This window comes from Ochotona curzoniae, unplaced genomic scaffold, assembly GCF_017591425.1.
Source record: "Ochotona curzoniae isolate NIBS_2020 unplaced genomic scaffold, NIBS_Ocur_1.0 contig_2699, whole genome shotgun sequence".
Taxonomy (NCBI): domain Eukaryota; kingdom Metazoa; phylum Chordata; class Mammalia; order Lagomorpha; family Ochotonidae; genus Ochotona; species Ochotona curzoniae.
In genome coordinates, this window is record NW_024465561.1 from 3,027,689 (window position 1) to 3,050,106 (window position 22,418).

The following is a 22,418-nucleotide window of genomic DNA, read 5'->3' on the forward strand; positions in this document are numbered from 1 at the left end:
GGTGCACCCTGGAGGCAGCAAGGGATGACTCATGCACTTGGGTGGGCACAGGGGTAGAAAAGAGGCCTGGTGTGTGCCATGTGAAATTCTGATTTGTCAGAAGCTGCTGTGTGAGACAGTGAAGGGTGTGGAATTTGGAGTGCCCCGAGTGAGACAGGAGAGTCCTTGGAGAAGGGCACAGGTTTCCTTCCGTTATGATGGTATTGGTTTAGTACTCTTGCAGCAGCTGTAAAGTTGCAACAAGTTGATATTTCGAGTGTGACCAAATCCTGCTTCCATTGCAATGTGGAAGAGCACTACATGCACAGGCAGAATGTCCGTGCACATGCAAGTGGATGTTTCAATCTGGTCCCGTGTAGCACCTCAGAGCCAACTGGACGGGGCCTACAATGTTAGTCCCAAGTGCTGTTCGACTGAAAGGAACGGTCATCATCAGTGTCCCAGCGGTCAAGTGTGTTCCCCAGGCCGCACTGGGCCATGGGGCGGCTCGTGGTGTGAGCGTTTCTGCATGTGTGTGAGCGCGTGTGAATGCACACGGAGGTGTGAGGGTCCCAGAGTGTATGTCGGAACGGGGAGTGTTGACGGATGGCCTCCCTGTCTCTGCTACAGCATCCAACTGCCCAGAACACAGCCACTACGAGGTGTGTGCCCAAGGCTGCCAGCCCACCTGCGGGAACCTCACGGTGACCGGAGCCTGTGGCTCTGCGTGCTACGAGAGCTGTGTGTGCGACGACGGCTTTGTGCTCAGCGGCAACTCGTGCGTGGCCCCAGAATCCTGCGGCTGTGTTCACAATGGCACCTACCACCCGCCAGGCCAGACCTTCTACCCTGGTCCCGAGTGTGACTCCCTTTGCACCTGCCAGGCGGGAGGCCAGCTGTCCTGCGAGCCCTCCTCCTGTGGCCCACAGGAGACCTGCCAGGTGTCTGATGGTGTCTTGGGCTGCGTGCCCGTGAGTTCTGCCACCTGCCAGGCCTCTGGAGACCCACACTACGTGACCTTCGACGGCCGCCGCTACGACTTCATGGGCGCCTGCGTGTACCTGCTGGCGGGCACGTGCGGCTCGAACAACATGACGCTGCCCGAGTTCCGGGTGCTGGTGGAGAATGAGCATCGGGGCAGCCAGGCCGTGAGCTACACGGGCGCCGTGCGGGTGGAGGTGTACGGCGTGGAGTTGGTCATGAGCCGGAAGAAGCCAGGACAAGTGATGGTGAGCTAAGGGCAAAGGCAGTGGGTGTCGCTGTGTTTGAGGAAAGGGTGAGGGAATGGGAAAGGGAAAGGAAAAGGATTTTGGGGTGAAGGTCCTGGGTCGGGCTGAGCTGGGAGCGTTGCTGCTGGTGAGGAAGGTAGCAGGGCTGCAGCAGAGGAAGGGGAGGTGCGGGGCGAGCCGAGCCGGGCTGTGGGTGTGGTGGTGGGAGGCAGGTGCAGAGCATGGTGGCTGAGAGGTGTGGGTTTCAGGTGGTGCCTGGAGAGTGAGGGGTTGGGTGGCGTTCCAGGCAGGAGAAGCAGCAGGTGCCAAGGCCCCTGGTGGGGCTGAGCACAGCCCGGAGACATGGTAGCCACACACGCCTGCAGGAACACCAGCTAGCTGACCCTCCTCATCCTTCTGGTCTCCTCCCTTCTCTCCCAGGTGGATGGCGTGCTTCAGTACCCTCCGTTTGAGGCCGCTGGAGGGCGCGTGCAGGTGAACCGCCTCGGTAACAACGCCGTGGTCCACACAGACTTTGGCCTGACTGTCACCTTCAACTGGGATGCTCTAGTGACTGTCAAGGTGCCCAGCAGCTACACAGATGCCATGTGTGGTCTCTGCGGGAACTTCAACGAGGACCCCAACGATGACTTGACTCTGCGGAATGGCAGCCAAACGACTGATGCCACAGACTTCGGGAACAGCTGGCAGGAGGAGGAGACGGGCCCGGGCTGTGAAGCGACTGGACCCACGAAGGAATGTCCCAACCTGGACGAGATGCTGAACGACCAGGTGCAGAAGAAGGAGAAGTGTGGAATCCTGGCCGACCCCGAAGGTCCCTTCCGGGAGTGTCACCAACACGTGGATCCCCAGGGCGCTGTGCGCGACTGTGTCTATGACCTCTGCCTGGTACCAGAACAACCTGATGTGGCGTGTGACACATTGGTGGCATACGCTGCCGCGTGCCAGGCTGCCGGAGCCACCGTGTACCCCTGGAGGAACGAAACGTTTTGCCGTGAGTAGCCGCAGTGGCAGCTCTGTGTGTGTGTGTGTGTGTGTGTGTGTGTGTGTGTGTGTGTGTTGCCTGAGTGTTCTTGTGGGTAGGAGGTGGCAGCCTTCTGTCTGTCCGTTGACATGCGATGTCATCCCATTCCGTTCATGCTTTAAGAGCCCCCTGATGTAGACACTGTGGTTATCCTGAGCCTAAGGGTAGAGATGGAAAGAGTGAGATTCAGAAAGTTGAGGTTCTAAGCCTGGGGTGATGGCAACTCGAGTGTCGCAGAGGATCGGCATGCCGCCGATGTCTGGGAAAGGACAGCTGGCATCCCATCAGTGGCACCTTGCCTGACTCCCACCTGACAGCCGTCACTCAGAGATGAAGCGGCAGTGCTACTGTTCTGAATAGCCCCAGCCCTGCCCTAAGCGAGTCCTCCTGGTGCCCAGCTGGCCTGCCCCGCTCAGGAGAGCATCCTCGGTCAGTCTGGGTGAGAACCGGGCTGTGGCCGTGGGCACAGACGTGGTCTGCCCACACCTCTGCTCGCCCGGAAGGTTGGAGACCCATGTGTTCCCGCCTGGGCTCAGTGTCTGACCCATGGTCCCGTTGAGGTGCACCCTGGAGGCAGCAAGGGATGACTCATGCACTTGGGTGGGCACAGGGGTAGAAAAGAGGCCTGGTGTGTGCCATGTGAAATTCTGATTTGTCAGAAGCTGCTGTGTGAGACAGTGAAGGGTGTGGAATTTGGAGTGCCCCGAGTGAGACAGGAGAGTCCTTGGAGAAGGGCACAGGTTTCCTTCCGTTATGATGGTATTGGTTTAGTACTCTTGCAGCAGCTGTAAAGTTGCAACAAGTTGATATTTCGAGTGTGACCAAATCCTGCTTCCATTGCAATGTGGAAGAGCACTACATGCACAGGCAGAATGTCCGTGCACATGCAAGTGGATGTTTCAATCTGGTCCCGTGTAGCACCTCAGAGCCAACTGGACGGGGCCTACAATGTTAGTCCCAAGTGCTGTTCGACTGAAAGGAACGGTCATCATCAGTGTCCCAGCGGTCAAGTGTGTTCCCCAGGCCGCACTGGGCCATGGGGCGGCTCGTGGTGTGAGCGTTTCTGCATGTGTGTGAGCGCGTGTGAATGCACACGGAGGTGTGAGGGTCCCAGAGTGTATGTCGGAACGGGGAGTGTTGACGGATGGCCTCCCTGTCTCTGCTACAGCATCCAACTGCCCAGAACACAGCCACTACGAGGTGTGTGCCCAAGGCTGCCAGCCCACCTGCGGGAACCTCACGGTGACCGGAGCCTGTGGCTCTGCGTGCTACGAGAGCTGTGTGTGCGACGACGGCTTTGTGCTCAGCGGCAACTCGTGCGTGGCCCCAGAATCCTGCGGCTGTGTTCACAATGGCACCTACCACCCGCCAGGCCAGACCTTCTACCCTGGTCCCGAGTGTGACTCCCTTTGCACCTGCCAGGCGGGAGGCCAGCTGTCCTGCGAGCCCTCCTCCTGTGGCCCACAGGAGACCTGCCAGGTGTCTGATGGTGTCTTGGGCTGCGTGCCCGTGAGTTCTGCCACCTGCCAGGCCTCTGGAGACCCACACTACGTGACCTTCGACGGCCGCCGCTACGACTTCATGGGCGCCTGCGTGTACCTGCTGGCGGGCACGTGCGGCTCGAACAACATGACGCTGCCCGAGTTCCGGGTGCTGGTGGAGAATGAGCATCGGGGCAGCCAGGCCGTGAGCTACACGGGCGCCGTGCGGGTGGAGGTGTACGGCGTGGAGTTGGTCATGAGCCGGAAGAAGCCAGGACAAGTGATGGTGAGCTAAGGGCAAAGGCAGTGGGTGTCGCTGTGTTTGAGGAAAGGGTGAGGGAATGGGAAAGGGAAAGGAAAAGGATTTTGGGGTGAAGGTCCTGGGTCGGGCTGAGCTGGGAGCGTTGCTGCTGGTGAGGAAGGTAGCAGGGCTGCAGCAGAGGAAGGGGAGGTGCGGGGCGAGCCGAGCCGGGCTGTGGGTGTGGTGGTGGGAGGCAGGTGCAGAGCATGGTGGCTGAGAGGTGTGGGTTTCAGGTGGTGCCTGGAGAGTGAGGGGTTGGGTGGCGTTCCAGGCAGGAGAAGCAGCAGGTGCCAAGGCCCCTGGTGGGGCTGAGCACAGCCCGGAGACATGGTAGCCACACACGCCTGCAGGAACACCAGCTAGCTGACCCTCCTCATCCTTCTGGTCTCCTCCCTTCTCTCCCAGGTGGATGGCGTGCTTCAGTACCCTCCGTTTGAGGCCGCTGGAGGGCGCGTGCAGGTGAACCGCCTCGGTAACAACGCCGTGGTCCACACAGACTTTGGCCTGACTGTCACCTTCAACTGGGATGCTCTAGTGACTGTCAAGGTGCCCAGCAGCTACACAGATGCCATGTGTGGTCTCTGCGGGAACTTCAACGAGGACCCCAACGATGACTTGACTCTGCGGAATGGCAGCCAAACGACTGATGCCACAGACTTCGGGAACAGCTGGCAGGAGGAGGAGACGGGCCCGGGCTGTGAAGCGACTGGACCCACGAAGGAATGTCCCAACCTGGACGAGATGCTGAACGACCAGGTGCAGAAGAAGGAGAAGTGTGGAATCCTGGCCGACCCCGAAGGTCCCTTCCGGGAGTGTCACCAACACGTGGATCCCCAGGGCGCTGTGCGCGACTGTGTCTATGACCTCTGCCTGGTACCAGAACAACCTGATGTGGCGTGTGACACATTGGTGGCATACGCTGCCGCGTGCCAGGCTGCCGGAGCCACCGTGTACCCCTGGAGGAACGAAACGTTTTGCCGTGAGTAGCCGCAGTGGCAGCTCTGTGTGTGTGTGTGTGTGTGTGTGTGTGTGTGTGTGTGTGTGTTGCCTGAGTGTTCTTGTGGGTAGGAGGTGGCAGCCTTCTGTCTGTCCGTTGACATGCGATGTCATCCCATTCCGTTCATGCTTTAAGAGCCCCCTGATGTAGACACTGTGGTTATCCTGAGCCTAAGGGTAGAGATGGAAAGAGTGAGATTCAGAAAGTTGAGGTTCTAAGCCTGGGGTGATGGCAACTCGAGTGTCGCAGAGGATCGGCATGCCGCCGATGTCTGGGAAAGGACAGCTGGCATCCCATCAGTGGCACCTTGCCTGACTCCCACCTGACAGCCGTCACTCAGAGATGAAGCGGCAGTGCTACTGTTCTGAATAGCCCCAGCCCTGCCCTAAGCGAGTCCTCCTGGTGCCCAGCTGGCCTGCCCCGCTCAGGAGAGCATCCTCGGTCAGTCTGGGTGAGAACCGGGCTGTGGCCGTGGGCACAGACGTGGTCTGCCCACACTTCTGCTCGCCCGGAAGGTTGGAGACCCATGTGTTCCCGCCTGGGCTCAGTGTCTGACCCATGGTCCCGTTGAGGTGCACCCTGGAGGCAGCAAGGGATGACTCATGCACTTGGGTGGGCACAGGGGTAGAAAAGAGGCCTGGTGTGTGCCATGTGAAATTCTGATTTGTCAGAAGCTGCTGTGTGAGACAGTGAAGGGTGTGGAATTTGGAGTGCCCCGAGTGAGACAGGAGAGTCCTTGGAGAAGGGCACAGGTTTCCTTCCGTTATGATGGTATTGGTTTAGTACTCTTGCAGCAGCTGTAAAGTTGCAACAAGTTGATATTTCGAGTGTGACCAAATCCTGCTTCCATTGCAATGTGGAAGAGCACTACATGCACAGGCAGAATGTCCGTGCACATGCAAGTGGATGTTTCAATCTGGTCCCGTGTAGCACCTCAGAGCCAACTGGACGGGGCCTACAATGTTAGTCCCAAGTGCTGTTCGACTGAAAGGAACGGTCATCATCAGTGTCCCAGCGGTCAAGTGTGTTCCCCAGGCCGCACTGGGCCATGGGGCGGCTCGTGGTGTGAGCGTTTCTGCATGTGTGTGAGCGCGTGTGAATGCACACGGAGGTGTGAGGGTCCCAGAGTGTATGTCGGAACGGGGAGTGTTGACGGATGGCCTCCCTGTCTCTGCTACAGCATCCAACTGCCCAGAACACAGCCACTACGAGGTGTGTGCCCAAGGCTGCCAGCCCACCTGCGGGAACCTCACGGTGACCGGAGCCTGTGGCTCTGCGTGCTACGAGAGCTGTGTGTGCGACGACGGCTTTGTGCTCAGCGGCAACTCGTGCGTGGCCCCAGAATCCTGCGGCTGTGTTCACAATGGCACCTACCACCCGCCAGGCCAGACCTTCTACCCTGGTCCCGAGTGTGACTCCCTTTGCACCTGCCAGGCGGGAGGCCAGCTGTCCTGCGAGCCCTCCTCCTGTGGCCCACAGGAGACCTGCCAGGTGTCTGATGGTGTCTTGGGCTGCGTGCCCGTGAGTTCTGCCACCTGCCAGGCCTCTGGAGACCCACACTACGTGACCTTCGACGGCCGCCGCTACGACTTCATGGGCGCCTGCGTGTACCTGCTGGCGGGCACGTGCGGCTCGAACAACATGACGCTGCCCGAGTTCCGGGTGCTGGTGGAGAATGAGCATCGGGGCAGCCAGGCCGTGAGCTACACGGGCGCCGTGCGGGTGGAGGTGTACGGCGTGGAGTTGGTCATGAGCCGGAAGAAGCCAGGACAAGTGATGGTGAGCTAAGGGCAAAGGCAGTGGGTGTCGCTGTGTTTGAGGAAAGGGTGAGGGAATGGGAAAGGGAAAGGAAAAGGATTTTGGGGTGAAGGTCCTGGGTCGGGCTGAGCTGGGAGCGTTGCTGCTGGTGAGGAAGGTAGCAGGGCTGCAGCAGAGGAAGGGGAGGTGCGGGGCGAGCCGAGCCGGGCTGTGGGTGTGGTGGTGGGAGGCAGGTGCAGAGCATGGTGGCTGAGAGGTGTGGGTTTCAGGTGGTGCCTGGAGAGTGAGGGGTTGGGTGGCGTTCCAGGCAGGAGAAGCAGCAGGTGCCAAGGCCCCTGGTGGGGCTGAGCACAGCCCGGAGACATGGTAGCCACACACGCCTGCAGGAACACCAGCTAGCTGACCCTCCTCATCCTTCTGGTCTCCTCCCTTCTCTCCCAGGTGGATGGCGTGCTTCAGTACCCTCCGTTTGAGGCCGCTGGAGGGCGCGTGCAGGTGAACCGCCTCGGTAACAACGCCGTGGTCCACACAGACTTTGGCCTGACTGTCACCTTCAACTGGGATGCTCTAGTGACTGTCAAGGTGCCCAGCAGCTACACAGATGCCATGTGTGGTCTCTGCGGGAACTTCAACGAGGACCCCAACGATGACTTGACTCTGCGGAATGGCAGCCAAACGACTGATGCCACAGACTTCGGGAACAGCTGGCAGGAGGAGGAGACGGGCCCGGGCTGTGAAGCGACTGGACCCACGAAGGAATGTCCCAACCTGGACGAGATGCTGAACGACCAGGTGCAGAAGAAGGAGAAGTGTGGAATCCTGGCCGACCCCGAAGGTCCCTTCCGGGAGTGTCACCAACACGTGGATCCCCAGGGCGCTGTGCGCGACTGTGTCTATGACCTCTGCCTGGTACCAGAACAACCTGATGTGGCGTGTGACACATTGGTGGCATACGCTGCCGCGTGCCAGGCTGCCGGAGCCACCGTGTACCCCTGGAGGAACGAAACGTTTTGCCGTGAGTAGCCGCAGTGGCAGCTCTGTGTGTGTGTGTGTGTGTGTGTGTGTGTGTGTGTGTGTGTGTTGCCTGAGTGTTCTTGTGGGTAGGAGGTGGCAGCCTTCTGTCTGTCCGTTGACATGCGATGTCATCCCATTCCGTTCATGCTTTAAGAGCCCCCTGATGTAGACACTGTGGTTATCCTGAGCCTAAGGGTAGAGATGGAAAGAGTGAGATTCAGAAAGTTGAGGTTCTAAGCCTGGGTGATGGCAACTCGAGTGTCGCAGAGGATCGGCATGCCGCCGATGTCTGGGAAAGGACAGCTGGCATCCCATCAGTGGCACCTTGCCTGACTCCCACCTGACAGCCGTCACTCAGAGATGAAGCGGCAGTGCTACTGTTCTGAATAGCCCCAGCCCTGCCCTAAGCGAGTCCTCCTGGTGCCCAGCTGGCCTGCCCCGCTCAGGAGAGCATCCTCGGTCAGTCTGGGTGAGAACCGGGCTGTGGCCGTGGGCACAGACGTGGTCTGCCCACACTTCTGCTCGCCCGGAAGGTTGGAGACCCATGTGTTCCCGCCTGGGCTCAGTGTCTGACCCATGGTCCCGTTGAGGTGCACCCTGGAGGCAGCAAGGGATGACTCATGCACTTGGGTGGGCACAGGGGTAGAAAAGAGGCCTGGTGTGTGCCATGTGAAATTCTGATTTGTCAGAAGCTGCTGTGTGAGACAGTGAAGGGTGTGGAATTTGGAGTGCCCCGAGTGAGACAGGAGAGTCCTTGGAGAAGGGCACAGGTTTCCTTCCGTTATGATGGTATTGGTTTAGTACTCTTGCAGCAGCTGTAAAGTTGCAACAAGTTGATATTTCGAGTGTGACCAAATCCTGCTTCCATTGCAATGTGGAAGAGCACTACATGCACAGGCAGAATGTCCGTGCACATGCAAGTGGATGTTTCAATCTGGTCCCGTGTAGCACCTCAGAGCCAACTGGACGGGGCCTACAATGTTAGTCCCAAGTGCTGTTCGACTGAAAGGAACGGTCATCATCAGTGTCCCAGCGGTCAAGTGTGTTCCCCAGGCCGCACTGGGCCATGGGGCGGCTCGTGGTGTGAGCGTTTCTGCATGTGTGTGAGCGCGTGTGAATGCACACGGAGGTGTGAGGGTCCCAGAGTGTATGTCGGAACGGGGAGTGTTGACGGATGGCCTCCCTGTCTCTGCTACAGCATCCAACTGCCCAGAACACAGCCACTACGAGGTGTGTGCCCAAGGCTGCCAGCCCACCTGCGGGAACCTCACGGTGACCGGAGCCTGTGGCTCTGCGTGCTACGAGAGCTGTGTGTGCGACGACGGCTTTGTGCTCAGCGGCAACTCGTGCGTGGCCCCAGAATCCTGCGGCTGTGTTCACAATGGCACCTACCACCCGCCAGGCCAGACCTTCTACCCTGGTCCCGAGTGTGACTCCCTTTGCACCTGCCAGGCGGGAGGCCAGCTGTCCTGCGAGCCCTCCTCCTGTGGCCCACAGGAGACCTGCCAGGTGTCTGATGGTGTCTTGGGCTGCGTGCCCGTGAGTTCTGCCACCTGCCAGGCCTCTGGAGACCCACACTACGTGACCTTCGACGGCCGCCGCTACGACTTCATGGGCGCCTGCGTGTACCTGCTGGCGGGCACGTGCGGCTCGAACAACATGACGCTGCCCGAGTTCCGGGTGCTGGTGGAGAATGAGCATCGGGGCAGCCAGGCCGTGAGCTACACGGGCGCCGTGCGGGTGGAGGTGTACGGCGTGGAGTTGGTCATGAGCCGGAAGAAGCCAGGACAAGTGATGGTGAGCTAAGGGCAAAGGCAGTGGGTGTCGCTGTGTTTGAGGAAAGGGTGAGGGAATGGGAAAGGGAAAGGAAAAGGATTTTGGGGTGAAGGTCCTGGGTCGGGCTGAGCTGGGAGCGTTGCTGCTGGTGAGGAAGGTAGCAGGGCTGCAGCAGAGGAAGGGGAGGTGCGGGGCGAGCCGAGCCGGGCTGTGGGTGTGGTGGTGGGAGGCAGGTGCAGAGCATGGTGGCTGAGAGGTGTGGGTTTCAGGTGGTGCCTGGAGAGTGAGGGGTTGGGTGGCGTTCCAGGCAGGAGAAGCAGCAGGTGCCAAGGCCCCTGGTGGGGCTGAGCACAGCCCGGAGACATGGTAGCCACACACGCCTGCAGGAACACCAGCTAGCTGACCCTCCTCATCCTTCTGGTCTCCTCCCTTCTCTCCCAGGTGGATGGCGTGCTTCAGTACCCTCCGTTTGAGGCCGCTGGAGGGCGCGTGCAGGTGAACCGCCTCGGTAACAACGCCGTGGTCCACACAGACTTTGGCCTGACTGTCACCTTCAACTGGGATGCTCTAGTGACTGTCAAGGTGCCCAGCAGCTACACAGATGCCATGTGTGGTCTCTGCGGGAACTTCAACGAGGACCCCAACGATGACTTGACTCTGCGGAATGGCAGCCAAACGACTGATGCCACAGACTTCGGGAACAGCTGGCAGGAGGAGGAGACGGGCCCGGGCTGTGAAGCGACTGGACCCACGAAGGAATGTCCCAACCTGGACGAGATGCTGAACGACCAGGTGCAGAAGAAGGAGAAGTGTGGAATCCTGGCCGACCCCGAAGGTCCCTTCCGGGAGTGTCACCAACACGTGGATCCCCAGGGCGCTGTGCGCGACTGTGTCTATGACCTCTGCCTGGTACCAGAACAACCTGATGTGGCGTGTGACACATTGGTGGCATACGCTGCCGCGTGCCAGGCTGCCGGAGCCACCGTGTACCCCTGGAGGAACGAAACGTTTTGCCGTGAGTAGCCGCAGTGGCAGCTCTGTGTGTGTGTGTGTGTGTGTGTGTGTGTGTGTGTGTGTGTGTGTGTTGCCTGAGTGTTCTTGTGGGTAGGAGGTGGCAGCCTTCTGTCTGTCCGTTGACATGCGATGTCATCCCATTCCGTTCATGCTTTAAGAGCCCCCTGATGTAGACACTGTGGTTATCCTGAGCCTAAGGGTAGAGATGGAAAGAGTGAGATTCAGAAAGTTGAGGTTCTAAGCCTGGGGTGATGGCAACTCGAGTGTCGCAGAGGATCGGCATGCCGCCGATGTCTGGGAAAGGACAGCTGGCATCCCATCAGTGGCACCTTGCCTGACTCCCACCTGACAGCCGTCACTCAGAGATGAAGCGGCAGTGCTACTGTTCTGAATAGCCCCAGCCCTGCCCTAAGCGAGTCCTCCTGGTGCCCAGCTGGCCTGCCCCGCTCAGGAGAGCATCCTCGGTCAGTCTGGGTGAGAACCGGGCTGTGGCCGTGGGCACAGACGTGGTCTGCCCACACTTCTGCTCGCCCGGAAGGTTGGAGACCCATGTGTTCCCGCCTGGGCTCAGTGTCTGACCCATCGTCCCGTTGAGGTGCACCCTGGAGGCAGCAAGGGATGACTCATGCACTTGGGTGGGCACAGGGGTAGAAAAGAGGCCTGGTGTGTGCCATGTGAAATTCTGATTTGTCAGAAGCTGCTGTGTGAGACAGTGAAGGGTGTGGAATTTGGAGTGCCCCGAGTGAGACAGGAGAGTCCTTGGAGAAGGGCACAGGTTTCCTTCCGTTATGATGGTATTGGTTTAGTACTCTTGCAGCAGCTGTAAAGTTGCAACAAGTTGATATTTCGAGTGTGACCAAATCCTGCTTCCATTGCAATGTGGAAGAGCACTACATGCACAGGCAGAATGTCCGTGCACATGCAAGTGGATGTTTCAATCTGGTCCCGTGTAGCACCTCAGAGCCAACTGGACGGGGCCTACAATGTTAGTCCCAAGTGCTGTTCGACTGAAAGGAACGGTCATCATCAGTGTCCCAGCGGTCAAGTGTGTTCCCCAGGCCGCACTGGGCCATGGGGCGGCTCGTGGTGTGAGCGTTTCTGCATGTGTGTGAGCGCGTGTGAATGCACACGGAGGTGTGAGGGTCCCAGAGTGTATGTCGGAACGGGGAGTGTTGACGGATGGCCTCCCTGTCTCTGCTACAGCATCCAACTGCCCAGAACACAGCCACTACGAGGTGTGTGCCCAAGGCTGCCAGCCCACCTGCGGGAACCTCACGGTGACCGGAGCCTGTGGCTCTGCGTGCTACGAGAGCTGTGTGTGCGACGACGGCTTTGTGCTCAGCGGCAACTCGTGCGTGGCCCCAGAATCCTGCGGCTGTGTTCACAATGGCACCTACCACCCGCCAGGCCAGACCTTCTACCCTGGTCCCGAGTGTGACTCCCTTTGCACCTGCCAGGCGGGAGGCCAGCTGTCCTGCGAGCCCTCCTCCTGTGGCCCACAGGAGACCTGCCAGGTGTCTGATGGTGTCTTGGGCTGCGTGCCCGTGAGTTCTGCCACCTGCCAGGCCTCTGGAGACCCACACTACGTGACCTTCGACGGCCGCCGCTACGACTTCATGGGCGCCTGCGTGTACCTGCTGGCGGGCACGTGCGGCTCGAACAACATGACGCTGCCCGAGTTCCGGGTGCTGGTGGAGAATGAGCATCGGGGCAGCCAGGCCGTGAGCTACACGGGCGCCGTGCGGGTGGAGGTGTACGGCGTGGAGTTGGTCATGAGCCGGAAGAAGCCAGGACAAGTGATGGTGAGCTAAGGGCAAAGGCAGTGGGTGTCGCTGTGTTTGAGGAAAGGGTGAGGGAATGGGAAAGGGAAAGGAAAAGGATTTTGGGGTGAAGGTCCTGGGTCGGGCTGAGCTGGGAGCGTTGCTGCTGGTGAGGAAGGTAGCAGGGCTGCAGCAGAGGAAGGGGAGGTGCGGGGCGAGCCGAGCCGGGCTGTGGGTGTGGTGGTGGGAGGCAGGCGCAGAGCATGGTGGCTGAGAGGTGTGGGTTTCAGGTGGTGCCTGGAGAGTGAGGGGTTGGGTGGCGTTCCAGGCAGGAGAAGCAGCAGGTGCCAAGGCCCCTGGTGGGGCTGAGCACAGCCCGGAGACATGGTAGCCACACACGCCTGCAGGAACACCAGCTAGCTGACCCTCCTCATCCTTCTGGTCTCCTCCCTTCTCTCCCAGGTGGATGGCGTGCTTCAGTACCCTCCGTTTGAGGCCGCAGGAGGGCGCGTGCAGGTGAACCGCCTCGGTAACAACGCCGTGGTCCACACAGACTTTGGCCTGACTGTCACCTTCAACTGGGATGCTCTAGTGACTGTCAAGGTGCCCAGCAGCTACACAGATGCCATGTGTGGTCTCTGCGGGAACTTCAACGAGGACCCCAACGATGACTTGACTCTGCGGAATGGCAGCCAAACGACTGATGCCACAGACTTCGGGAACAGCTGGCAGGAGGAGGAGACGGGCCCGGGCTGTGAAGCGACTGGACCCACGAAGGAATGTCCCAACCTGGACGAGATGCTGAACGACCAGGTGCAGAAGAAGGAGAAGTGTGGAATCCTGGCCGACCCCAATGGTCCCTTCCGGGAGTGTCACCAACACGTGGATCCCCAGGGCGCTGTGCGCGACTGTGTCTATGACCTCTGCCTGGTACCAGAACAACCTGATGTGGCGTGTGACACATTGGTGGCATACGCTGCCGCGTGCCAGGCTGCCGGAGCCACCGTGTACCCCTGGAGGAATGAAACGTTTTGCCGTAAGTAGCCGCAGTGGCAGCTCTGTGTGTGTGTGTGTGTGTGTGTGTGTGTGTGTGTGTGTGTGTGTGTTGCCTGAGTGTTCTTGTGGGTAGGAGGTGGCAGCCTTCTGTCTGTCCGTTGACATGCGATGTCATCCCATTCCGTTCATGCTTTAAGAGCCCCCTGATGTAGACACTGTGGTTATCCTGAGCCTAAGGGTAGAGATGGAAAGAGTGAGATTCAGAAAGTTGAGGTTCTAAGCCTGGGGTGATGGCAACTCGAGTGTCGCAGAGGATCGGCATGCCGCCGATGTCTGGGAAAGGACAGCTGGCATCCCATCAGTGGCACCTTGCCTGACTCCCACCTGACAGCCGTCACTCAGAGATGAAGCGGCAGTGCTACTGTTCTGAATAGCCCCAGCCCTGCCCTAAGCGAGTCCTCCTGGTGCCCAGCTGGCCTGCCCCGCTCAGGAGAGCATCCTCGGTCAGTCTGGGTGAGAACCGGGCTGTGGCCGTGGGCACAGACGTGGTCTGCCCACACTTCTGCTCGCCCGGAAGGTTGGAGACCCATGTGTTCCCGCCTGGGCTCAGTGTCTGACCCATCGTCCCGTTGAGGTGCACCCTGGAGGCAGCAAGGGATGACTCATGCACTTGGGTGGGCACAGGGGTAGAAAAGAGGCCTGGTGTGTGCCATGTGAAATTCTGATTTGTCAGAAGCTGCTGTGTGAGACAGTGAAGGGTGTGGAATTTGGAGTGCCCCGAGTGAGACAGGAGAGTCCTTGGAGAAGGGCACAGGTTTCCTTCCGTTATGATGGTATTGGTTTAGTACTCTTGCAGCAGCTGTAAAGTTGCAACAAGTTGATATTTCGAGTGTGACCAAATCCTGCTTCCATTGCAATGTGGAAGAGCACTACATGCACAGGCAGAATGTCCGTGCACATGCAAGTGGATGTTTCAATCTGGTCCCGTGTAGCACCTCAGAGCCAACTGGACGGGGCCTACAATGTTAGTCCCAAGTGCTGTTCGACTGAAAGGAACGGTCATCATCAGTGTCCCAGCGGTCAAGTGTGTTCCCCAGGCCGCACTGGGCCATGGGGCGGCTCGTGGTGTGAGCGTTTCTGCATGTGTGTGAGCGCGTGTGAATGCACACGGAGGTGTGAGGGTCCCAGAGTGTATGTCGGAACGGGGAGTGTTGACGGATGGCCTCCCTGTCTCTGCTACAGCATCCAACTGCCCAGAACACAGCCACTACGAGGTGTGTGCCCAAGGCTGCCAGCCCACCTGCGGGAACCTCACGGTGACCGGAGCCTGTGGCTCTGCGTGCTACGAGAGCTGTGTGTGCGACGACGGCTTTGTGCTCAGCGGCAACTCGTGCGTGGCCCCAGAATCCTGCGGCTGTGTTCACAATGGCACCTACCACCCGCCAGGCCAGACCTTCTACCCTGGTCCCGAGTGTGACTCCCTTTGCACCTGCCAGGCGGGAGGCCAGCTGTCCTGCGAGCCCTCCTCCTGTGGCCCACAGGAGACCTGCCAGGTGTCTGATGGTGTCTTGGGCTGCGTGCCCGTGAGTTCTGCCACCTGCCAGGCCTCTGGAGACCCACACTACGTGACCTTCGACGGCCGCCGCTACGACTTCATGGGCGCCTGCGTGTACCTGCTGGCGGGCACGTGCGGCTCGAACAACATGACGCTGCCCGAGTTCCGGGTGCTGGTGGAGAATGAGCATCGGGGCAGCCAGGCCGTGAGCTACACGGGCGCCGTGCGGGTGGAGGTGTACGGCGTGGAGTTGGTCATGAGCCGGAAGAAGCCAGGACAAGTGATGGTGAGCTAAGGGCAAAGGCAGTGGGTGTCGCTGTGTTTGAGGAAAGGGTGAGGGAATGGGAAAGGGAAAGGAAAAGGATTTTGGGGTGAAGGTCCTGGGTCGGGCTGAGCTGGGAGCGTTGCTGCTGGTGAGGAAGGTAGCAGGGCTGCAGCAGAGGAAGGGGAGGTGCGGGGCGAGCCGAGCCGGGCTGTGGGTGTGGTGGTGGGAGGCAGGCGCAGAGCATGGTGGCTGAGAGGTGTGGGTTTCAGGTGGTGCCTGGAGAGTGAGGGGTTGGGTGGCGTTCCAGGCAGGAGAAGCAGCAGGTGCCAAGGCCCCTGGTGGGGCTGAGCACAGCCCGGAGACATGGTAGCCACACACGCCTGCAGGAACACCAGCTAGCTGACCCTCCTCATCCTTCTGGTCTCCTCCCTTCTCTCCCAGGTGGATGGCGTGCTTCAGTACCCTCCGTTTGAGGCCGCTGGAGGGCGCGTGCAGGTGAACCGCCTCGGTAACAACGCCGTGGTCCACACAGACTTTGGCCTGACTGTCACCTTCAACTGGGATGCTCTAGTGACTGTCAAGGTGCCCAGCAGCTACACAGATGCCATGTGTGGTCTCTGCGGGAACTTCAACGAGGACCCCAACGATGACTTGACTCTGCGGAATGGCAGCCAAACGACTGATGCCACAGACTTCGGGAACAGCTGGCAGGAGGAGGAGACGGGCCCGGGCTGTGAAGCGACTGGACCCACGAAGGAATGTCCCAACCTGGACGAGATGCTGAACGACCAGGTGCAGAAGAAGGAGAAGTGTGGAATCCTGGCCGACCCCAAGGTCCCTTCCGGGAGTGTCACCAACACGTGGATCCCCAGGGCGCTGTGCGCGACTGTGTCTATGACCTCTGCCTGGTACCAGAACAACCTGATGTGGCGTGTGACACATTGGTGGCATACGCTGCCGCGTGCCAGGCTGCCGGAGCCACCGTGTACCCCTGGAGGAATGAAACGTTTTGCCGTAAGTAGCCGCAGTGGCAGCTCTGTGTGTGTGTGTGTGTGTGTGTGTGTGTGTGTGTGTGTGTGTGTTGCCTGAGTGTTCTTGTGGGTAGGAGGTGGCAGCCTTCTGTCTGTCCGTTGACATGCGATGTCATCCCATTCCGTTCATGCTTTAAGAGCCCCCTGATGTAGACACTGTGGTTATCCTGAGCCTAAGGGTAGAGATGGAAAGAGTGAGATTCAGAAAGTTGAGGTTCTAAGCCTGGGTGATGGCAACTCGAGTGTCGCAGAGGATCGGCATGCCGCCGATGTCTGGGAAAGGACAGCTGGCATCCCATCAGTGGCACCTTGCCTGACTCCCACCTGACAGCCGTCACTCAGAGATGAAGCGGCAGTGCTACTGTTCTGAATAGCCCCAGCCCTGCCCTAAGCGAGTCCTCCTGGTGCCCAGCTGGCCTGCCCCGCTCAGGAGAGCATCCTCGGTCAGTCTGGGTGAGAACCGGGCTGTGGCCGTGGGCACAGACGTGGTCTGCCCACACTTCTGCTCGCCCGGAAGGTTGGAGACCCATGTGTTCCCGCCTGGGCTCAGTGTCTGACCCATCGTCCCGTTGAGGTGCACCCTGGAGGCAGCAAGGGATGACTCATGCACTTGGGTGGGCACAGGGGTAGAAAAGAGGCCTGGTGTGTGCCATGTGAAATTCTGATTTGTCAGAAGCTGCTGTGTGAGACAGTGAAGGGTGTGGAATTTGGAGTGCCCCGAGTGAGACAGGAGAGTCCTTGGAGAAGGGCACAGGTTTCCTTCCGTTATGATGGTATTGGTTTAGTACTCTTGCAGCAGCTGTAAAGTTGCAACAAGTTGATATTTCGAGTGTGACCAAATCCTGCTTCCATTGCAATGTGGAAGAGCACTACATGCACAGGCAGAATGTCCGTGCACATGCAAGTGGATGTTTCAATCTGGTCCCGTGTAGCACCTCAGAGCCAACTGGACGGGGCCTACAATGTTAGTCCCAAGTGCTGTTCGACTGAAAGGAACGGTCATCATCAGTGTCCCAGCGGTCAAGTGTGTTCCCCAGGCCGCACTGGGCCATGGGGCGGCTCGTGGTGTGAGCGTTTCTGCATGTGTGTGAGCGCGTGTGAATGCACACGGAGGTGTGAGGGTCCCAGAGTGTATGTCGGAACGGGGAGTGTTGACGGATGGCCTCCCTGTCTCTGCTACAGCATCCAACTGCCCAGAACACAGCCACTACGAGGTGTGTGCCCAAGGCTGCCAGCCCACCTGCGGGAACCTCACGGTGACCGGAGCCTGTGGCTCTGCGTGCTACGAGAGCTGTGTGTGCGACGACGGCTTTGTGCTCAGCGGCAACTCGTGCGTGGCCCCAGAATCCTGCGGCTGTGTTCACAATGGCACCTACCACCCGCCAGGCCAGACCTTCTACCCTGGTCCCGAGTGTGACTCCCTTTGCACCTGCCAGGCGGGAGGCCAGCTGTCCTGCGAGCCCTCCTCCTGTGGCCCACAGGAGACCTGCCAGGTGTCTGATGGTGTCTTGGGCTGCGTGCCCGTGAGTTCTGCCACCTGCCAGGCCTCTGGAGACCCACACTACGTGACCTTCGACGGCCGCCGCTACGACTTCATGGGCGCCTGCGTGTACCTGCTGGCGGGCACGTGCGGCTCGAACAACATGACGCTGCCCGAGTTCCGGGTGCTGGTGGAGAATGAGCATCGGGGCAGCCAGGCCGTGAGCTACACGGGCGCCGTGCGGGTGGAGGTGTACGGCGTGGAGTTGGTCATGAGCCGGAAGAAGCCAGGACAAGTGATGGTGAGCTAAGGGCAAAGGCAGTGGGTGTCGCTGTGTTTGAGGAAAGGGTGAGGGAATGGGAAAGGGAAAGGAAAAGGATTTTGGGGTGAAGGTCCTGGGTCGGGCTGAGCTGGGAGCGTTGCTGCTGGTGAGGAAGGTAGCAGGGCTGCAGCAGAGGAAGGGGAGGTGCGGGGCGAGCCGAGCCGGGCTGTGGGTGTGGTGGTGGGAGGCAGGCGCAGAGCATGGTGGCTGAGAGGTGTGGGTTTCAGGTGGTGCCTGGAGAGTGAGGGGTTGGGTGGCGTTCCAGGCAGGAGAAGCAGCAGGTGCCAAGGCCCCTGGGGGGGCTGAGCACAGCCCGGAGACATGGTAGCCACACACGCCTGCAGGAACACCAGCTAGCTGACCCTCCTCATCCTTCTGGTCTCCTCCCTTCTCTCCCAGGTGGATGGTGTGCTTCAGTACCCTCCGTTTGAGGCCGCAGGAGGGCGCGTGCAGGTGAACCGCCTCGGTAACAACGCCGTGGTCCACACAGACTTTGGCCTGACTGTCACCTTCAACTGGGATGCTCTAGTGACTGTCAAGGTGCCCAGCAGCTACACAGATGCCATGTGTGGTCTCTGCGGGAACTTCAACGAGGACCCCAACGATGACTTGACTCTGCGGAATGGCAGCCAAACGACTGATGCCACAGACTTCGGGAACAGCTGGCAGGAGGAGGAGACGGGCCCGGGCTGTGAAGCGACTGGACCCACGAAGGAATGTCCCAACCTGGACGAGATGCTGAACGACCAGGTGCAGAAGAAGGAGAAGTGTGGAATCCTGGCCGACCCCAATGGTCCCTTCCGGGAGTGTCACCAACACGTGGATCCCCAGGGCGCTGTGCGCGACTGTGTCTATGACCTCTGCCTGGTACCAGAACAACCTGATGTGGCGTGTGACACATTGGTGGCATACGCTGCCGCGTGCCAGGCTGCCGGAGCCACCGTGTACCCCTGGAGGAATGAAACGTTTTGCCGTAAGTAGCCGCAGTGGCAGCTCTGTGTGTGTGTGTGTGTGTGTGTGTGTGTGTGTGTGTGTGTGTGTGTTGCCTGAGTGTTCTTGTGGGTAGGAGGTGGCAGCCTTCTGTCTGTCCGTTGACATGCGATGTCATCCCATTCCGTTCATGCTTTAAGAGCCCCCTGATGTAGACACTGTGGTTATCCTGAGCCTAAGGGTAGAGATGGAAAGAGTGAGATTCAGAAAGTTGAGGTTCTAAGCCTGGGGTGATGGCAACTCGAGTGTCGCAGAGGATCGGCATGCCGCCGATGTCTGGGAAAGGACAGCTGGCATCCCATCAGTGGCACCTTGCCTGACTCCCACCTGACAGCCGTCACTCAGAGATGAAGCGGCAGTGCTACTGTTCTGAATAGCCCCAGCCCTGCCCTAAGCGAGTCCTCCTGGTGCCCAGCTGGCCTGCCCCGCTCAGGAGAGCATCCTCGGTCAGTCTGGGTGAGAACCGGGCTGTGGCCGTGGGCACAGACGTGGTCTGCCCACACTTCTGCTCGCCCGGAAGGTTGGAGACCCATGTGTTCCCGCCTGGGCTCAGTGTCTGACCCATCGTCCCGTTGAGGTGCACCCTGGAGGCAGCAAGGGATGACTCATGCACTTGGGTGGGCACAGGGGTAGAAAAGAGGCCTGGTGTGTGCCATGTGAAATTCTGATTTGTCAGAAGCTGCTGTGTGAGACAGTGAAGGGTGTGGAATTTGGAGTGCCCCGAGTGAGACAGGAGAGTCCTTGGAGAAGGGCACAGGTTTCCTTCCGTTATGATGGTATTGGTTTAGTACTCTTGCAGCAGCTGTAAAGTTGCAACAAGTTGATATTTCGAGTGTGACCAAATCCTGCTTCCATTGCAATGTGGAAGAGCACTACATGCACAGGCAGAATGTCCGTGCACATGCAAGTGGATGTTTCAATCTGGTCCCGTGTAGCACCTCAGAGCCAACTGGACGGGGCCTACAATGTTAGTCCCAAGTGCTGTTCGACTGAAAGGAACGGTCATCATCAGTGTCCCAGCGGTCAAGTGTGTTCCCCAGGCCGCACTGGGCCATGGGGCGGCTCGTGGTGTGAGCGTTTCTGCATGTGTGTGAGCGCGTGTGAATGCACACGGAGGTGTGAGGGTCCCAGAGTGTATGTTGGAACGGGGAGTGTTGACGGATGGCCTCCCTGTCTCTGCTACAGCATCCAACTGCCCAGAACACAGCCACTACGAGGTGTGTGCCCAAGGCTGCCAGCCCACCTGCGGGAACCTCACGGTGACCGGAGCCTGTGGCTCTGCGTGCTACGAGAGCTGTGTGTGCGACGACGGCTTTGTGCTCAGCGGCAACTCGTGCGTGGCCCCAGAATCCTGCGGCTGTGTTCACAATGGCACCTACCACCCGCCAGGCCAGACCTTCTACCCTGGTCCCGAGTGTGACTCCCTTTGCACCTGCCAGGCGGGAGGCCAGCTGTCCTGCGAGCCCTCCTCCTGTGGCCCACAGGAGACCTGCCAGGTGTCTGATGGTGTCTTGGGCTGCGTGCCCGTGAGTTCTGCCACCTGCCAGGCCTCTGGAGACCCACACTACGTGACCTTCGACGGCCGCCGCTACGACTTCATGGGCGCCTGCGTGTACCTGCTGGCGGGCACGTGCGGCTCGAACAACATGACGCTGCCCGAGTTCCGGGTGCTGGTGGAGAATGAGCATCGGGGCAGCCAGGCCGTGAGCTACACGGGCGCCGTGCGGGTGGAGGTGTACGGCGTGGAGTTGGTCATGAGCCGGAAGAAGCCAGGACAAGTGATGGTGAGCTAAGGGCAAAGGCAGTGGGTGTCGCTGTGTTTGAGGAAAGGGTGAGGGAATGGGAAAGGGAAAGGAAAAGGATTTTGGGGTGAAGGTCCTGGGTCGGGCTGAGCTGGGAGCGTTGCTGCTGGTGAGGAAGGTAGCAGGGCTGCAGCAGAGGAAGGGGAGGTGCGGGGCGAGCCGAGCCGGGCTGTGGGTGTGGTGGTGGGAGGCAGGCGCAGAGCATGGTGGCTGAGAGGTGTGGGTTTCAGGTGGTGCCTGGAGAGTGAGGGGTTGGGTGGCGTTCCAGGCAGGAGAAGCAGCAGGTGCCAAGGCCCCTGGTGGGGCTGAGCACAGCCCGGAGACATGGTAGCCACACACGCCTGCAGGAACACCAGCTAGCTGACCCTCCTCATCCTTCTGGTCTCCTCCCTTCTCTCCCAGGTGGATGGTGTGCTTCAGTACCCTCCGTTTGAGGCCGCTGGAGGGCGCGTGCAGGTGAACCGCCTCGGTAACAACGCCGTGGTCCACACAGACTTTGGCCTGACTGTCACCTTCAACTGGGATGCTCTAGTGACTGTCAAGGTGCCCAGCAGCTACACAGATGCCATGTGTGGTCTCTGCGGGAACTTCAACGAGGACCCCAACGATGACTTGACTCTGCGGAATGGCAGCCAAACGACTGATGCCACAGACTTCGGGAACAGCTGGCAGGAGGAGGAGACGGGCCCGGGCTGTGAAGCGACTGGACCCACGAAGGAATGTCCCAACCTGGACGAGATGCTGAACGACCAGGTGCAGAAGAAGGAGAAGTGTGGAATCCTGGCCGACCCCAATGGTCCCTTCCGGGAGTGTCACCAACACGTGCAACCCGATGGCGCTGTGCGCGACTGTGTCTATGACCTCTGCCTGGTACCAGAACAACCTGATGTGGCGTGTGACACATTGGTGGCATACGCTGCCGCGTGCCAGGCTGCCGGAGCCACCGTGTACCCCTGGAGGAATGAAACGTTTTGCCGTGAGTAGCCGCAGTGGCAGCTCTGTGTGTGTGTGTGTGTGTGTGTGTGTGTGTGTGTGTGTGTATGTGTTGCCTGAGTGTTCTTGTGGGTAGGAGGTGGCAGCCTTCTGTCTGTCCGTTGACATGCGATGTCATCCCATTCCGTTCATGCTTTAAGAGCCCCCTGATGTAGACACTGTGGTTATCCTGAGCCTAAGGGTAGAGATGGAAAGAGTGAGATTCAGAAAGTTGAGGTTCTAAGCCTGGGGTGATGGCAACTCGAGTGTCGCAGAGGATCGGCATGCCGCCGATGTCTGGGAAAGGACAGCTGGCATCCCATCAGTGGCACCTTGCCTGACTCCCACCTGACAGCCGTCACTCAGAGATGAAGCGGCAGTGCTACTGTTCTGAATAGCCCCAGCCCTGCCCTAAGCGAGTCCTCCTGGTGCCCAGCTGGCCTGCCCCGCTCAGGAGAGCATCCTCGGTCAGTCTGGGTGAGAACCGGGCTGTGGCCGTGGGCACAGACGTGGTCTGCCCACACTTCTGCTCGCCCGGAAGGTTGGAGACCCATGTGTTCCCGCCTGGGCTCAGTGTCTGACCCATCGTCCCGTTGAGGTGCACCCTGGAGGCAGCAAGGGATGACTCATGCACTTGGGTGGGCACAGGGGTAGAAAAGAGGCCTGGTGTGT

The 22,418-nt window shown here is 59.7% G+C and overlaps 2 protein-coding genes across 2 annotated transcripts in view; both read left to right on the forward strand.

The window, feature by feature from the left end:
* Positions 1-560: 560 nt before the first annotated feature.
* On the forward strand, positions 561-9,589 carry LOC121153782 (IgGFc-binding protein-like). Its single transcript, XM_040976527.1, has 7 exons — positions 561-1,208; positions 1,629-2,202; positions 3,401-3,999; positions 4,420-4,993; positions 6,192-6,790; positions 7,211-7,784; positions 8,982-9,589. Exons 1-7 carry the CDS (start codon positions 561-563, stop codon positions 9,587-9,589), a joined length of 4,176 nt encoding a protein of 1,391 aa, XP_040832461.1.
* A 46-nt stretch (positions 9,590-9,635) lies between these two features.
* Positions 9,636-22,418, forward strand: part of LOC121153783 (Fc fragment of IgG binding protein) — a 35,437-nt gene continuing 22,654 nt past the window's right edge. The window contains 11 exon segments of the mRNA XM_040976528.1: positions 9,636-9,707; positions 10,001-10,574; positions 11,777-12,375; positions 12,796-13,369; positions 14,572-15,170; positions 15,591-15,978; positions 15,981-16,163; positions 17,363-17,961; positions 18,382-18,955; positions 20,158-20,756; positions 21,177-21,750. Coding sequence (XP_040832462.1) covers positions 9,636-9,707; positions 10,001-10,574; positions 11,777-12,375; positions 12,796-13,369; positions 14,572-15,170; positions 15,591-15,978; positions 15,981-16,163; positions 17,363-17,961; positions 18,382-18,955; positions 20,158-20,756; positions 21,177-21,750 — 5,335 coding nt within the window.

Coding starts and splice junctions, on each gene's coding strand:
- LOC121153782 (XM_040976527.1), top strand. CDS start 561: ATGTCGGAACGGGGAGTGTTGACGGATGGCCTCCCTGTCTCTGCTACA. Junction 1,209..1,628: donor AGAAGCCAGGACAAGTGATG/GTGAGCTAAGGG, acceptor CTTCTCTCCCAG/GTGGATGGCGTGCTTCAGTA. Junction 4,994..6,191: donor GAGGAACGAAACGTTTTGCC/GTGAGTAGCCGC, acceptor TCTCTGCTACAG/CATCCAACTGCCCAGAACAC.